This window comes from Montipora capricornis, chromosome 4 (genome assembly GCF_036669925.1).
Source record: "Montipora capricornis isolate CH-2021 chromosome 4, ASM3666992v2, whole genome shotgun sequence".
NCBI classification, from domain to species: Eukaryota; Metazoa; Cnidaria; class Anthozoa; order Scleractinia; family Acroporidae; genus Montipora; species Montipora capricornis.
This window is the reverse complement of record NC_090886.1, coordinates 18,680,834-18,699,196: the sequence shown is the minus strand read 5'-3', so window position 1 is coordinate 18,699,196 and position 18,363 is coordinate 18,680,834. Positions and strand designations below refer to the sequence as shown.

At 40.0% G+C, this 18,363-nt stretch overlaps 1 protein-coding gene across 6 annotated transcripts in view; it reads left to right on the top strand.

The window, feature by feature from the left end:
* Positions 1 to 18,363, top strand: part of LOC138045710 (protein pelota homolog) — a 281,230-nt gene that overhangs the window by 50,375 nt on the left and 212,492 nt on the right. For all 6 annotated transcript variants that reach the window (XM_068892298.1, XM_068892294.1, XM_068892295.1 and 3 more), the window contains exon 4: positions 16,211 to 16,301. In XM_068892298.1, coding sequence (XP_068748399.1) covers positions 16,211 to 16,301 — 91 coding nt within the window. The remainder of the gene's footprint in view (positions 1 to 16,210; positions 16,302 to 18,363) is intronic.

Genomic DNA, 18,363 nt, shown 5'->3' with positions numbered 1-18,363 from the left:
GTTGTTGTCAGACTGGCCTCTTGTGTTCGAGGTGGGGGCCTGTTGACCAAATCTGGATGATTCACAGACGCAACATACTCGGGATCTTCTTTTGTTGTGTATCTCCAGGCGCTATAATAATTGGAGTGAACAGCTTTACTGCCATGTGGTAATGCATCCCCCTGAAGAATGCTGCTCTTGACTACAAACCCACTGCACAATATCAGCTAACCCACTCCTTGTCTCATTGAACGCTTCCACCACCATTCTAGCAAAACAGTCACTTGTTTGAAAATTTTCAAGATTGGCTTGATTGTAAGTAATTAAATACACGCTACGCACTTAACGATGCAAAAGCCTCTCTTGAGATCCCACATCGAGCTCTTCTCACTTTCCTCCTCTGACGTGTCTTCAATACTCTCCTCATAACAGTTATAATCTCCTTCAGAAGGTGCGATTATCAAACCTAAAATTTACTAAAGTTATAATCCTCTTTGCACATTTACACAACACCAGCAACCACACATAATACCCACTTCAGACAAGCTTAGACAAAAACCTTGAAACACTTTGAACATTCTCACACTGTTTTCATCCCCCTCCCTTTTTCATTGTTGGTTTAGCCAGTCAAACAGTAAAATGTCGTCTCAACACTGTCACGGGGAAAGGGGTCTTTCAAGGATTTTTGGCGAGGATTGTAGCCACCTGGCGTCTAGGGTTTTTAAAGTTCTGTAGCCACTGCAGAACACCATGGTCAGTCCCGACCAGAAATTGTAGCCCATAGAGGAATGTCTCAAAATGCTCCGTTCCCCACATGAGGGCCAGCAGTTCCTTTTGGGTGGTACTATAGTTCCTTTCAGCCTTTGATAGTGCTTGCTCTGCATATGCTAGTGTGGTTTAAGTGTGTTTATATGTGTCTTAGTGTGACTATATAGGTCCTCACTGATAACTGTTGCTTCTGTACCCGTGTTGAATATGGCTTGGGACTTGACACCATTTACAAATACAAAAATGCCCCCTTTGGATTCTCGGGTGGGGTTACTTCCTGCTGTGCCCCGCCCATCTCCCGTTTTCCTGGTTGGGACGCACTTGATGTGGACAGTCACGGTTAAAATGAGTCACACTTAAAACAGGCTCTGGGGCCTTGTCCAGATTCTTCACATGCATGCCTACTTTGCCTCCCATGAGGAATATTCTTTAGGGGGTTCTTGGTTTCCCTGTTGGGAGCGAAACTTCTCCTGATCACCAGATGTTGAAGACAGCACTCGTACACTTCCTTTGTTTAGCACTTTTTGATTTGACTCGTATCGTTGAGCTGCCATTAGGGCCTCATCCAGACTATTGGGCCCCAAATCCAACACCTTCTTGCGCAAAGTACATGTAATAGGGGTCAACACACCTGCGAAGAAATCTCTGGCTGTGCGATTGAGTATATCCGGGGGTCATTCAGATACGCTGGCTCCACAAGACGAGAAATGTTGCACTTCAGTTGGTGTAGACCTTCGTTAGGACGTCTTAATTTGGCTCGCAGAGTGGAAATGTGTACTTGACGAGATTCCTGCTGTCCAGGTAGTTGTTTGTTTGGCGGTCAGGCTGTAATAGGTCTGCTCTGCGAGGCCTTTCACGTACACGAGCAATATTTATTTCTTGGTACGTTAGTACTAAGTACATATGGTTCTTATTCATTCCTTGTTATGTTAGTACGTTAGTACTAAGTACTTATTCAGTCCCTCGGCACTTTAGTACGCTAATACGAATTATCAACGTGCACGACCTATCTTATTCAGTCCCTCTGAACTTTAGTACGCTGGTACGAATTACTCGGGACGTGCATGAGCTATCTTATTCAGTCCCTCGGAACTTTAGTACGCTAGAACAAAGTATGGACACGTGCGTGGGATTCTTGTACATGTCGTTGATATGTTAGAACCATAAAGTACCCGCATAGTCAAAGTAATGCCAAGGTAACTTTGTGCTGTTGCACTATGAAAGATGTCAATGTTAACAATCGAGAAAGAGTGAAGCAAATGCATAGATAAGCGACCGATGATACAAAAAAAAAAAAGGAGACAATCGATGTCATCGCAAGACAATGCGAGTGATTCTGACCAATCCAAGTGGGTTTTGATTGATTTGTGAAAAGCTCCATGTACATCCAGTCCCTACCCTCTAGGTAGAAACTTTGTGCGGTTGTGCCTTCGAATTCTCCAAAGTATTGACAAAGGACGAAACCGCGCAAATGAAGAGTCGTCCAATTTGCTCGGGAGGCGCTGGGTTTGCTGTGTGATCGACGGAATAATTAATTTCCTCCTTTGTCTTATTTCGTAATAAACAATAAAACAAGAAGGATAATTGATTTCGTGAACTGCAATAAAGAGCTGAGAAATAAGGTTTGGAAAAAATTTGAGTGATTTCTGCAAGTCACTTGAACTACTCTGGATCCACCCCTAGTTTAGTAAAAAGGTCTTGCCACAATTGGCACTACCATAGATTAGAATATTTCTGTACTTGCGGCGTCCTTTCTCAAATAGCTCGCGCACAGCACTCTGAAAACTCCCACCTGTTAAATTATTGCATGCGAGAGTATCCTCTACAACTTCCAACCACTCTCCATCACAGTTACCGATACCTGGACCTTCTAGAGCTTTTTGTAGTATGTCCATCCTTGTCATTTGTTTCCTTTTTAATTTTTCCTTTTCTTCCTCCATTTCCCATCCTACTTGTATGGCCTTGTCAACAACTTTACTTCCTCTGTTAGCGATGAATTGCGCTAAATCTTCCTTTCCCTCTTTCATCTGTTGAGAGGCTAGAGCAAGAAGCTCTAGCCTGGACTTTATTCCTTTTGCTACGACTAGCTTTGGTACATCGAAAATACTGTGTCGAGGTGCCTTGCGTTTTCTGGGTTTCTTTCCTTTTCTCTTCGTTCCATGGCATTCAGTTGTTGTCAGACTGGCCTCTTGTGTTCGAGGTGGGGGCCTGTTGACCAAATCTGGATGATTCACAGACGCAACATACTCGGGATCTTCTTTTGTTGTGTATCTCCAGGCGCTATAATAATTGGAGTGAACAGCTTTACTGCCATGTGGTAATGCATCCCCCCTGAAGAATGCTGCTCTTGACTACAAACCCACTGCACAATATCAGCTAACCCACTCCTTGTCTCATTGAACGCTTCCACCACCATTCTAGCAAAACAGTCACTTGTTTGAAAATTTTCAAGATTGGCTTGATTGTAAGTAATTAAATACACGCTACGCACTTAACGATGCAAAAGCCTCTCTTGAGATCCCACATCGAGCTCTTCTCACTTTCCTCCTCTGACGTGTCTTCAATACTCTCCTCATAACAGTTATAATCTCCTTCAGAAGGTGCGATTATCAAACCTAAAATTTACTAAAGTTATAATCCTCTTTGCACATTTACACAACACCAGCAACCACACATAATACCCACTTCAGACAAGCTTAGACAAAAACCTTGAAACACTTTGAACATTCTCACACTGTTTTCATCCCCCTCCCTTTTTCATTGTTGGTTTAGCCAGTCAAACAGTAAAATGTCGTCTCAACACTGTCACGGGGAAAGGGGTCTTTCAAGGATTTTTGGCGAGGATTGTAGCCACCTGGCGTCTAGGGTTTTTAAAGTTCTGTAGCCACTGCAGAACACCATGGTCAGTCCCGACCAGAAATTGTAGCCCATAGAGGAATGTCTCAAAATGCTCCGTTCCCCACATGAGGGCCAGCAGTTCCTTTTGGGTGGTACTATAGTTCCTTTCAGCCTTTGATAGTGCTTGCTCTGCATATGCTAGTGTGGTTTAAGTGTGTTTATATGTGTCTTAGTGTGACTATATAGGTCCTCACTGATAACTGTTGCTTCTGTACCCGTGTTGAATATGGCTTGGGACTTGACACCATTTACAAATACAAAAATGCCCCCTTTGGATTCTCGGGTGGGGTTACTTCCTGCTGTGCCCCGCCCATCTCCCGTTTTCCTGGTTGGGACGCACTTGATGTGGACAGTCACGGTTAAAATGAGTCACACTTAAAACAGGCTCTGGGGCCTTGTCCAGATTCTTCACATGCATGCCTACTTTGCCTCCCATGAGGAATATTCTTTAGGGGGGTTCTTGGTTTCCCTGTTGGGAGCGAAACTTCTCCTGATCACCAGATGTTGAAGACAGCACTCGTACACTTCCTTTGTTTAGCACTTTTTGATTTGACTCGTATCGTTGAGCTGCCATTAGGGCCTCATCCAGACTATTGGGCCCCAAATCCAACACCTTCTTGCGCAAAGTACATGTAATAGGGGTCAACACACCTGCGAAGAAATCTCTGGCTGTGCGATTGAGTATATCCGGGGGTCATTCAGATACGCTGGCTCCACAAGACGAGAAATGTTGCACTTCAGTTGGTGTAGACCTTCGTTAGGACGTCTTAATTTGGCTCGCAGAGTGGAAATGTGTACTTGACGAGATTCCTGCTGTCCAGGTAGTTGTTTGTTTGGCGGTCAGGCTGTAATAGGTCTGCTCTGCGAGGCCTTTCACGTACACGAGCAATATTTGGGCTTGAAGCTCAGGACTCCACTTGTTAAGGGCTGCAATACTTTTAAACAACTTTGACTGTCAACATTGTGTTATACACAACATTGACGGTTAAACTTGTGTGTTACACAACTTTGACCGTCAACGATGACAGTCAAAACTCAATGGAGGAAATTTGATCGATGGCATCAATACCTGGGCGGTAGATGTAGTACGCCACAGTACGGGGATTGTGGACTGGACAATGGAGGAAGTAGCCAACATGGATAGAAGAACTAGGAAGATCTTGGCAATGAATGGCACACCAGGAGTCATATTGCGAGCTGTACCTGCCGAGAAAGGAAGGGGGAAGAGGACTGATCAGCATCGAGGAGGGTGTAAGAAGTGAGAGCAAATCCCTTCATGGCTATCTAAGACAGAGCACAAAGTGGATGCTTCAAGCTGTGTTGAAGGAGAAAGTGATTGTTGAAGAAGAGAGTCTGCAGGACTATAAGAGGAGGAGAAAAGACGAGAAAGTTAAAAACTAGAAGGAGAAAGCCCTACATGGTGCATTTGTCCAACAAATATCAGATGAAGCTGGAGAGAAGTCTTGGAGATGGCTCAGGAATGGATTCTTAAAAAAGGAGACAGAAGGTTTGATTCGTGCTGCTCGGAAACTAGCTTTAAGAACAAACTCGATCAAGTACAGCATAGGTAAGACCTCAGAGACACCACTGTGTAGATAGTGTGGAGATGCCACTGAAACAGTATGACACATTGTCAGTGGATGCAAGAAGCCTGCCCAGATCTACGACAAGGTGGCCCTGCGGGTACACTGGGAGATGTGCAGGAAGTATGGAATAACCCATTTGTTTCGTTCTTAACTAGTTGAGAAGGGAATTTATACAACAGCGTTTGCTTTGCTAAATGTGCAAATGAGACCTAAACCTTTCAATGCACTGTAGCGAGACTTCTCAAACACGATTATAATTCCCATAAATCGTGATCTTCTCATTGCTGGGTTGCCAGTATGGCAAACTCAGTTGGAATCTGCATTTCATTTAGTGGGTTTTTTTATTTTTCGTTTTTATTTTTATTTTTTATTTTTTCTGTGTCGGGAAAAGTCTTGCCTATCACTCCCCTGCTAAGTGGTATCTTTGTGCATAGAGTCTTCTGCGCGTATTTTGTTAGGTTTGAGGGGGCTGGGGCAATGCGTTGATTTCCCTGGTGCACACAGGAGAACATTTGTGACCATCCACGGGAAAACCAACAAAAAGGTGATGACACGGGCACGCGTGCATGACACGGCACGCTGAGCGTGACATACAACACGCCATATGCGCATATTTAATGAGTAGCACAATAGATGTCACGGTGGCTTTTGTTGTGCACACTGATACACTCCAAACCTTTTGTTTAGCGTGGCGTGTTGCGTGTCAGATGCGTGCCAAAACAGGCACCGTAAAATTGAAAAAGTAATGCAAACGAAATTCGTCGAAATTCGTCCTTTGTTGTCGCGAATTTTCCACGAAAAGTCATCGAATTTTCGAACGATTTTTCGTAGGGTTTGAAGCGAAAAATTCATGATCTTTCTCGAAAACTCGAGATAGCGAAATTCGAAGTAGCGAATTTTCGAGGTAACCAAACGAAAATTCGAGATAACAAAATTTGAAGCAGCGAATTTTTGTGACATGAATCGGCGGCCGCCATCAACAACATCGCTGAACAAGCGTATGTACGCGTATTTAATAAACGTGTAAATAAAGTCATATCGAAAATAGATTCAATGATCCGACGACAGTTTAATCGGCTATTTCCAACGAAAAAAAAAAAGATTGCCTCACACAACAATCACACTGCGATTGCTTCGCGAACAAGAGTTTGTTGTAGAGCTTACACATTGTGAAATGACGGCAGAAGTCACGGCAAATTCGAACTTGGCAAATTTTTGTCCAGAAAATACGTGGGAATGTTCGAGAACAGCAAATGAAGAGCGAAATTTCGCTGAATTTTTTGAGGTCATTTATCGAACAGAGCGTGTCTTTTTACGCGGTGCTCGATTTTAGTTTTGCTGACACGCTCTTTTGTTTGGTATAACACGCTCTATTGTTTACAACTTGAAGTATCAGACACAAGAAAATTTTAATGAGGCGTGCATTACGACACGGCACTCCCGTGTTAAAGAAAATTTCTTTTGTCTAGCGTGCTAAAATAGCGTGCCCGTGTCATCACCTTTTTGTTGGTTTTCCCGTGGACGGTCACATTTCATTATTAAACCTGCAATGGCTTCGAAAGTTATTTCAACATAAAAGATGGAACGCTTGACGAGGAATAATATTTTTGTTGATATTTGAAAGAAGAAAAATTTCACGGGAATCAGATCAGGACATGGTGAAAATGAGTTAACAAATTTGCATAGGTGCGTTGAAATGTGATCCGCTAGGAGACTGGAATTTTATTTCTCTGACAAATGATTTTGTCATTGTAGTGTAAAATGAAGTTTATGTAGTAAGGCAACAATATTTCTTTAACTTCCTGGTTAATCCAATTTATTGCTACCACTTACTAGTGTGAAGATTGTTTACATGGAACTCACGCTTTTTGCGAATTTTGAGTGTCACGAAATTACATCATTTGCGTGACAAATATCCCTTTACTCTAACACAAAAACATTCATTGTGATTTGCGATAATTCGCAAGTCTGTTTTTGTATCTCATAGATGTTCGGCTCATCCTCGGGGTAAAAACCTGTGAAACTCGCAGATGACATAACACAAAGGAAAACAAAAGAGGCAGAAAAAGCATCAACAATAACATAACCCTACCACGAGCTAACAAAACAAAGACAAATTTTCACAGGTTTTTACACCGAGGTAAACCCAGATGTTCAGATTTACAATTACATGGCCTCTCAACCTCGCGATTGTGTAAATAGTTCACCCTGAAGTCACAATAGATACGTTTCTCAGGAACGCAACAAAGAAGGCTGCCTGACCCGACAGATGAAATGTAAATATTCAGTTAAATATTGCAACAAAATTAAAAAAACCAAAGACAAAAGTTTCTTGGCTAAAAAGAACGTTGTTTTACTCTGAAAACAAGGAAGGATTAACATTCTTTCCCGTAGTTCATTCAGTTGACACAAGGTGATCACGTGCACCTTTACTCAAGAGCATGTTTCTTATCTTTAAACTAAATTTATTACCAAAGCTTAAAAAACTAAAAGACCTCAACATGGGACAGGATATTACAAAATAATTAAAGGTGTGAACGTGTGAGCCAAAGGGCCTCTGCTGGCGCGACATGTGGGTGACCCTCAAATGGTCTCAATGACCCCCCACTTGAAAATATTAACTGGAACCCTGCAGTTCAATACCACCCAATTCAGTGCCTTCTGTTTTTGTGTAACACGTACCACAGGCAACCCAGTGCACTCTTTTTTAGAGCGTCTTGTTGTGATTGTAATGCAAGGTGCGTTGTAGGTCAGAGCAATAAAACACTGTGGGCCTGATCATGATAACTTTACACCGACAGCAAAATTACTCAAAAGAAGGAACGCAGACCAATCGAACCGAACAAACAATGCCTTTAACAAATTACAGTGTACAGTGTCTTAGTAGTTCGATAGTGGGATCGAAAGCCCACATGTTTCTAATTTACTTGCAAGAAAGTAAAAGTTTTGTAACGAGCATAATTTCAAATTCTTTGGAAAGCTCGAGAATTAGTGTGGACAAAACGTACACAGAATTACACAATAACAAATTACAAAATATTCAAGAGAAAAGGTAGCATCTCGCGCAAATATGCAAATGACACGTGTCGTTGATCTCGCATGTAAACAATAACCTGTTCACATTTACTGTACATTTGCAAGCATTCCAAATTTTCGCCACTAAACTTTGGAGAAGTTTCACATGCGTTATATCTTTTGATCTTTCCACAACCATAAATAGATCAGTACCGAAGCATGTGGCAAAAAAAAAAACATTTCTGCAAAAAAAGCTATAACATGCAGTGCTGTCGCACATTCGGCAGCATGTGCTAGTGAACGCAAACTAGGAGAACATTTTTCTCCCAACATTTTCAAAGCGGGTTTTCAAAGAGTATTCGAACCATTTCCACATTATAAAGGGTTTCAAAGCATTTCAAAAGGGTTTCCAAAGTGTCTTAAAAGGGTTTCCAAAGAGTTTTCAAAGGGTATAATAATTATGATGAATAAAGTTAATGATGATAATATAATAGACTAGATAGTGCTCAATATCAAGTATCACTGAGGCGTTCCTATCTAGCATTGTCATAGCCAGCTTTGAAATGTTCTTGTTGAAGCAATACTGCTGCCATACTTTTGTGATCCACCGAATTCATGTACCGTACAAGTGCCGATCACTGAGAATTTTTGCAGCCAGTCGTGGGTGAGGAGTTCTTTCCAGCTTTTACCTGGTCCTTACAAATCATAGCTAACTCATTGCCCAAATTCCTTGTTTGCAACCATACCATCCAAGCCTTTTCAGCGAATTTTAGCCAAAAAATCTCTATCTAAAAAATGACCATGTCTTCAACCTTTCTCAGTTCCTTTTCAAGAAGTGGGAGAAGAAGGGAAAACCTGCATTTTCTTGGCATTCCTGAAGAAGCTGATGAGAATACAAGCGAAGTGCAATATCAATTTGTAGCGGACAAGCTCAATATCGAGGGAGCTCGTGAGATTGAATTCCAACGCGTACACCAGATAGGAAACAAGAGAAGCGGGTCTATTAGACCAATAAATGCCCGTTTTTTGAGGTTTCCTGATCGCGAGAAAGTTTTCGTAAGGCGATGGAATTAACAGATGGATTGGATGTTAAAGTCTACACAGACTTTCCAAAAGAAATACAAGATAGAAGAAGGAAACAGTGGTCCAAAATGAAGCGTGCTAGAGAGGCTGGAAACACTGCTTTCTTCAGTAAACATGAACCAGATAAACTATTTATAAATGGTGTTTACTTTCCCTTTATTGCATCACAAAATAACCCTGCTTCAGTTGAATGAGGAGATTAAGGTTTTGATATTTCTCTTTCATTTTCTGCATGTTTTTTTTCTTTTCTTTTCTTTTTTGAAATACAGTTTGTCGCGGGAGTGGTGAGCTGTACTAAATTTGAATAGTGGCAATCAGAGTTTCAATCCCAATGGACTGCATCTCGGATATAATTATCCGCAGTCTTTGTAATCTGTGTTCTTCCTCTTTGTTATTTTTGTCATACTTGTCAGTGTTACGTAATTTATACATTTTAGTTGCCTTACTGCTTTATTGTTACAATGAGAAAATTACGAGCATTTTGGCGAGGAGGACGTCGTTTAAGCTTAAACTTGCAAGTACAAGATGGTCAACGAAAAGCAAAACATAGATTTTAAATTACTCTCGTTTAATGTAAGAGGGATTCGTTCGCCATCGAAAAGGAAGGCTAATGTATATTTCTTTGGCTGGAGAAACAGAAACAGGATATCATTTTTCTGCGAGAAACTTATAGTACACCCGAAGTGGAAAGCACTTGGAAGACGCAGTGGAAAGGTAAGAAGTTCTTTGCTCACGGTACAAACCATAGCTGTGGTGTGATGATTCTTGTCAGAGAAGATCTAGTATTTGAGTTGAAGGCATTAAAAGCGGACTGCGAAGGCCACTACATTTTGTTAGAAGCTGTTGTGCGAGGCTCAAATTATACCTTTGTGAATATTTATGCGCCCAATAAGGTACAGCAACAAAGTGTGTTTTTTACAAATTTAAATGATGCGCTCGATTTTTTTTTGTGGTGACTTTGAAAAGAAGATAATTATAGGTGGTGACTTTAATGTTACTTTTGACCCTAATCTTGACTGTTCGGGCGGTACTCCGGCTAAAAAAGACTCAGTCAAGTGTATTCAGGATATGTGCCTTGATTATGACGTGATAGATATATAGAGAGTGAGAAACCCAGACATAAAACGTTTTACTTGGAGACAACGAAAGCCGTTCATTCAAAGAAGGTTAGACTTCTGGCTGATTAGTGACGCCTGTCAAGATGACGTTGAAGATGCAGACATTATTCCTTCTATAAATTCTGATCATTCGGCAATTGTTCTTCATTTTAGTACTATAGAGAAACATACACGTACATACACTTTTGGATATTTGTCAGTCATTGATTGTTCCCCATATGACATACAGATTATGGCTTATCTAGTCGAAATCTTGACACGTATTTTGTCAAGAAAAACGAGCATACCATTCCTCTGTTTATTAATGTGAACCTCTTACTGCTAAATTTGTTATATTTTAAAATTTTATCTGAATTAATGCATGACATTAGAAATGCTTCAGCCCCACCTAACATATGTAACCTTCAATCAATCAATCAATCATTTATTTGAACAAATTTCGTTGAGGAGCGAAGAAAAGTCGTTCAAAATATGAATGTGTAAAATAAAAATTAATGTGTAATGAGTACAACTCTAATAATTTATAATAATATGTAAATTTAGCCAAGCCTAAAAGCGTAGCTCCCGGGTTGTTTATTCTTACTGGCTCTAGGATTAGTGAAAATAAAAGGCTTTGGCATTGTCCACATTTTGGTTTTCCCGGGTGTTGCTTAATTATGTCATTTTCTTTGCTGCCTAACTAGTCAATTCCACGGTTAATTTCACCCAAAAAACCGACTGATTGCATGAATCACAAAGTGATGAGTGCCATATCGGTTTTTCCACCGAAATTTACTGTCGAGTTCACCACTTAGGCAATTAATTTTTCTTGAAGCGCAAGCAAATCCTCAGCTAGCGAACGGAAAAGGAAAGAAGCCATTTCAGAGTCGACTGTCAAGGGCCAGCGAATAGGAATCATGCTAAAATCAGAAATCACAGACGTACTATAGCTCATGATGTGACAGATCGTCTTTGTCAGTTCAAGGTCAAACAAGGGGTTTTATTGATGTACTTTATTCCACTTTATCTCTGAAAACGAGATTATTTACATTTTGATGTATTTCATTGAAACACGCCAGCTTGGCTTAGAACCAGCATCGGCTAGAAAGGACAAACTTCAAACAAGATCACAAACTGGTGATATTTCTTCTTACTTTTACGAGAAGTCATTGCAATTACATGTTTATAACATAAGGGCAAAATTTTCTTGTCGCTGTTGAGGCACATCGAAAAATAGGTAGACAAATGGAGTAAAAAAGCCTCTTGTTTGCTCGCATGTTAAAGCCAAACTAACTAGCAAACAGATCAATTATTTCTGTCCAAAAAGAGTACAGATGATTGGTATTTAATTCCAGTTGAAAATAAAAATTCGAGTTTCATTCCTTAACAGAGGAAAAAACGACTAAACCACTTTTTAGAAATATGCATCCAGTTGAAATAACTCATCCGTAGAAATAACAAACGGTTTAGTGTCCAAGAAAAGACTTTGTGGAGTAACCTTCTTCCTCCAAGTTTGAGCTATTACTGGTGCACCATTTTGCCGTTCTTGTTCTCTTCCTCTCTTCTTTCGTTTCTGTTTTTCTGTCATAGACTGTCCAGGCATATTGCAGCCTTAGTAGATTCAAATTAAAAATCTTAAGATAAGACTTATGCCAAAAACTGCAATTCAGAGCAAAAAGCAGCACTAAAAAACTAAAAATAAACACTCAACTTTAAGTTTATATCTCTCCAAACCAGCGAAAAATGCAAGAAAAAGATATTTTCCAAACCGTACCTGAACACAAAAAGCATTGACTGTAAAGAGCTTTTGTTGACTCGGCATGGCTGTGTAGCCGCGTCGAGCCACAGAAAGAGCGCAAAAATTTAATCCTCGGTTATGCTCAAGTGTGAGTGTCTGACATGGCTTGAGCCTGCTAATCCAATCAACAACCAGTCCCTGGTCAGTGGTCAACTTAAAAAAAGAAACAGCTGACTTCGACCTCTGTGTGAGCATTTCCAGTATCTTTTCATTAACCCATACTGGCCTGGCCAAACGGATCGAACATGACCCAACATTGTTGGATACTGTTGAAAAGTGTCGAAAGAGGTGACCAAATGAATGCAACATGTTGGATCCAGAATTTTGGACTGAAGGGTGTGGAACCAAAATCTACCCAGAATCCTTAGAAAACAAAGTCAAGTTCCCTTTAAAATTCTCAATAGAGTCACTCTCTGTGATAGCAAGAGGACAGCTGTTCCAGACTCTGGGAACTGCAACAGCAAATGCCTGGTCTCCAAAGGTCTTGCACCATGCAGGTGTGAGGAACCTTGAGAAAACCCAGGGTGTCACTGCGTAGGGAGTAGCGTCCCGGGGTCTTGACTTGCAAGAGATCCTGCAGATACATTGGCGCTGTGCCCCTGAGAGCTTTGCACACAAGAAGGGCTATCTGTTCGAACAGAGATTGCTTAAGCTTTTGTCACTCAGACATTCAAGACTTTGCTCGTTCACCATTCCGTAGCTTGAACTGACATGCCAACGTGCGAAACAGATGCAACGAATAAACCATCACTAGGGATACCGTAGCCGCTGCGCACACACGCATGCAACACTGTTGAATGTGGTGGCCGAATGAATGCAATACTGTTGTTCACACCTTAACAAAAGAAAGGTTGGATGATGTTGAAGACGATGTTTGATGGAAATCAAACAATTTCCAACATCATACAACATGGTGTCCAAACGAGTGCAACATGTTTTATTCAACAATGTTGGAATATGTTACACTAACATGTTCAGTGGACCCGTTTGGCCAGGCCTTAATGGCAAGAAACGTAACAGTGGACGAAAGCAAAAAAAAAAACTCTACCCTTCGAAGTCCCACACAGTGTCAGTCGTCATTATCACCATTCCCCAGCTCCCAGTTATTTTTTAATGATATGTTATGATGATGATGTCTTGCCCTTTGCTTGTACTGTAAACCCCCTGTTTGTGTTGTAGCTTGCTGCAGAGAAAACTCGGCAGAAGGGTAAAATAAACAACTAAATACTGCATTTTCCTTCACATTTATTTATTGAAATGTCCATCGAAAATAGTCTAATAGTCTGAGATGGCATTTCCGAGGCCCTAAATTTAAAAAATTTCTGGGGTATCATGCTCCTGGATCCCCCTACTTTGGAGCGCCTTTGCCATTCTTCGTGTGCATGCACCTGCACAATCTCACACTACGCCCCTGAACAGGAGTGAGGCGTGCTTGCTTTCATTCAGACAGCAGTGAGGGATTTAAAATACAGAAGTTAATCAAATTAGTCACTTCTCCAGCAAGAACTGGGGATCCCAAACACAAGAGAAGAGTCATGGTGAAATGCCTTCTACCCCAACTGAATGATTGAGGAGAAGTTAAACTCGCTTGAGAAACAATGATTACTTATAGCCTTAATGCTTGGATTGTCAGTGTAGTCAGTGTCAGTCAATGTATCTATGACAAAATGCAATCCTCTATTATAGTAATTTCCAAATCGTGAATGCATCAATCCAAAGCTGAATGGCAAACACCCGTTTCAGGTATCATGTAGATATTCAAAATGCACAAAGGAAAAATGGTAAAAGGCATCATGCAAATAGGCATAATGTAAATAGGTATAACGCAAATAGGCGTAACATGAAAAGGCATAATGCAAACAGACATGCAAAATGCAAAGAGAGAGAGGAGAGGGATGGGTATGTGGTTGGGAGTGAGGGAGGGCTGGTGAATTGCTGCTGGAAGCTAGACAGAAACTTGTGCTGCTTGGTAGGATAGCACTACTTTGAACATGGCTGCAAATCATGCAGGCCCTGCTTCACACAGGTACCCGCATAGCATTGACTTTGTGGTAAAAGTTTTCTGTCATTTTTCTCAAGAATAGAGACCAGCTGTGCACTTTGCGGGCAAATAGTTTCAGATCTTGAAAGGACGTTGATTAATTGTTCAAGTCGAAAGGAAACCTTGTTCTTCTGGGCAAAATAGTTCAGTAAGAATTCTCCTCAAATATTGAGCCAAGATATTCTGAGTGGAAGAGGAAGGTATTGCCCGCTCAAACACCATCTTCTCCAAAAAGATACGAAGGCTCTTTTAACAAAGGGTCTTGGTTCGATTTTGGCACATGCCCGGGTCCTTCCTACGACTGCTGATTATTTCATGTTGTGATTATTTGCATGATGTCTATTTGCATGATGCCTAATTGCGTGATGCCTTTTTGCATTATCGCTATTTGCGTTTTGCCTTTTGTGTTATGCCTATTTGCATGGTGACTGTTAACATTATGCCTTTCTGCATTTTGGCTATCTGCATGATACCTAAAACGGGTGTTTGCCGTTCAGCTTCGTATCAATGCATTCACGATTTGGAAATTACCATATCAATTACTGAGGACTGCATTTTGTTATAGATGTACCTCCATATAAAACTGTCAAGACCTGAGAACTGGAGCAAAACTTTGGAATGAGATGCCATGCTCTCTGGGAGAACTACCGAAATCTTTCAGAAAAATAATTCAAGCCATACTTCTCAGTATTTTGTCAATGAAGAAAGATTCATTTATTGACAAGCACAAAATTATTTCTGGAATAAAATCTTCAGCAACCAAAGTTTAAACTGATACTAACCTTGCCATAAACTTTTATACCATAATTCAGTCTATAGTTCCTTCTCTCCTTTATATACTATTTTCATAAATAAATACTTATAACAGAAAAAAAAAGTAAGTAAAATAAAGCAAAAAATACTAATAGAAATTCTACATGTATGTAATCTGAATAAACAGGTACGCCAAGAAATATCAATAGCTACCAGTGGGTCTGTCCACCTGTAAATAATTTAATAATTCAAGAAATACAATGTAAAGATGTTGTTGTGGTCAGCGTATCTCAGCATATTTTGGTTATTATTCATGGTAGGGTGTAGGCTAAACTTAGCACACCACCTATATGTTATAATGCTGCCCTATGATAGGTGATTGTATTCATTCCGTGAAGTTTCAGTTTGAGACTAAATGTGTCCGAAATAAATGATAAGTATACAACTACAACCAGTCTTCCTTTGTGCTGCTCACTAGCCTGTGTTAAAAATTGTATTACCTACCTAGAAGAAGCCACATGGAGGACAATAGCTGCGGTGGACTCAAGGACCATAACAGATCCTGCTCTCCCTTGAACGACAAGAAAGTGCTTGAGAACTGCAAATAGCAGAACTCCGCAGTGCAGACGCCACTTTCTTGGCAGAATCCTTTGAATGCTCCCCAGTTCTTACACTGGACTTGTCATTAATGTCTATCCTCAAAAAGAAAGTCTACTTAGTGGTGAAAAACTCTCTCGCCAAACCACACGAGAGAATTAAGCATTTGGAAGAGAAACTGCAGCAGAAGACCGTCCTGAAAGGTCTGAAGATCAAGACTGTTAAAGCCAAAAGTCAATCAGGAGATCTTCAGAAGAAGTTTGATGAAATTCTCCAAGAAATAGAACTCAAACTTCTGGACTCCACACTGGAAAGTCTGCGCAAAGTAATTTCTCATAGAGCGCAAGCAATGTTACACTCTAAAGAAGGCATTAAAGCCTCTATAGATCCCTAGTTTTGTGTTCATGAAAGCATGTTTGGCCTTGTAGAAAAAATACATTTTAACAAACTGAAAACTAATGGGAGCAGTGTCTATGATTCTATGTTATTATTTTCAGGTGTCAATTGCATATCATTTTCTGTAAGCTTCAAATTAATGAAAACTGTTGGGATTTCTTTATTATTAAATTGATCTACATGTATTTAAATTCCACAGATGGGTGCCTACCATACAATAGACTTGGAGTTAAATAGAAAATTTACACTCATCAAGGAATATTGGGATGTAATAGCTCTGGAAAGAGTCGGTAAGTGTGCCTTAAATATATAATAATTATTATTACTATTATTTTAAGGACGGTGCCTACTAATTAAAGATATTTTTGCCCCGGTGTGTGATTATGCAGGAAAGGTAGATCTCAACAAGTGTTATTGAAATCCAAAAAGAAAATTGGGGGTAACCACGCATTTTTCAAAGATAATTCATGAATAATATTTGTAAAAAGCTTTAAAATACAAAGCAATGTATGGCGTTCTTACTCAAATTGAAGCTTAATTATCTCTGACAAATGCATGGTTACTCCCAATTTTCTTTTTGGATACCAAGAGTACTTACTAAGGTCTGCTTTTTCCGTATAGTTTTAAACCGCGCAAAAATATCGCTATACTGTATTAGTAAGCATCACCAATAGGAAATGCGAGTGTCTGGAGATGCGCAGAACGTATGCGCAATAACAATAATAGGCACCGTCCTTAATTTATAATTACTTTTAGAATTATACACTCTCCTACAATACACTACAGTCACACCCAATACATTATTTACAAAGAAAAATGCATCTTTTTACCATGCATGTACATGCAGCTATGACTTTATTATTGAATTCTATTTCATTAATATAGTTGACCTTTCTAATAAATAATCTGAATGACGGGTGAATTTGGTTTCTACGACAATCATAAATCCATAGCTTTGCAAGAATCGGAAGGTGATTAAGTACAGTAAAAGAAAATCTTCCTTTCTTCGCCACATTCCTAAAAACTTGTTGACCTTTGAGAGACCTTCTAATTTAATATGGACATTGTTACACCATTTATTGAATTCCAGCCAGAACCTCTCTGTTATACAGTAAGAAATAAATATTCAAGGGATTTTCTCGCCTTTTTGCAAAACGTACAGTGTACATAATGCTGAAACCCTCAGTCCAATTGTAAGTTCCAGTTTAGCTTATAGCAGTTTAATTCCAACTGATGAGATACACAGGCAGCTAACCATAAAGAAACATTACAAAGCGCGCAGTTCTAAAACTGGTCAGTGTAAAACACAGACTGCAGACTGCAGACTGGGGGTAAAATGCAGACTGCAGACTGCAGACTAGGGGTAAAATGCAGACTGAGGGTAAAATAAATATTTATAATAAAAAACGAGTCACAGCATAAAATAAAGAGTGTTTGAAACACAATCCTGTTTTACATCTGTCAACAACTCACATTATCATGACTGTAGGTCGCTGCACCTTTTGGGGACTGCTGTTAAGAGTCCATGGAAAATGCAATCGTTGAAAATTTTGCGCTTCCAGATACATTGAAATGTTCAAAGTTATTTCTCACACCAGTACATTGAGGGATATCGATCGATAAACCAACAATTATTACTCGGAATACCTGAAAGGTATCCAAGTTATAGGTTGTTCACCATTTACCACAAAAATCCGGAAATTTCGATGGGAATGTAAATGGTAAGCCTATTTTGGCCTTCCCAAACGAAAAATTTCCGGAGAAAGGTATACCAAAATTCCCAAACGGAATTTTCAATCAGAAAACGTGTTTACGTTTACATACTCCCATGATTTTGCCTCCCTCCAGACTCTCTCGGTAACCTTGAATGGATTTTCTTAATTGTAATGGTACACGCCATTTCCAACTAAATTTCCCGTTCGGGAGTTTTTGCTAAACATTTGAGCAAACCTAGCACCAACCAGTTATCTGCTTGTAAATGGTAAACGACCGTAATCCTGCCTGTCTTTTTTCGGTGCAATGAAATGCACAAAAGAATTTTATGTATTCCGAGCAATTAGGACACAGGGATTTCATTGGTTAAGCTATGGGAGAAGATGCAAAACAAACGAACTCTTGAACTAAAGGATAAACATAACGTACATGAAAGCGAATAAAAGGATTCTACTAAGACATTTTTACTGGCTTAAGCTGACTGAAACGTTAGATTGTTGCAAAATCGACGTTATCTATGTCTCATGCGCGTCAAAATAAATTGAGTTATTGGGTAATTACACTCGGTGACTTTGTTCAGTGAAGCAAAATGGACAATAGTGGGGTGGTGATTTCATTGCCTAAAAGCAACTCACTTAA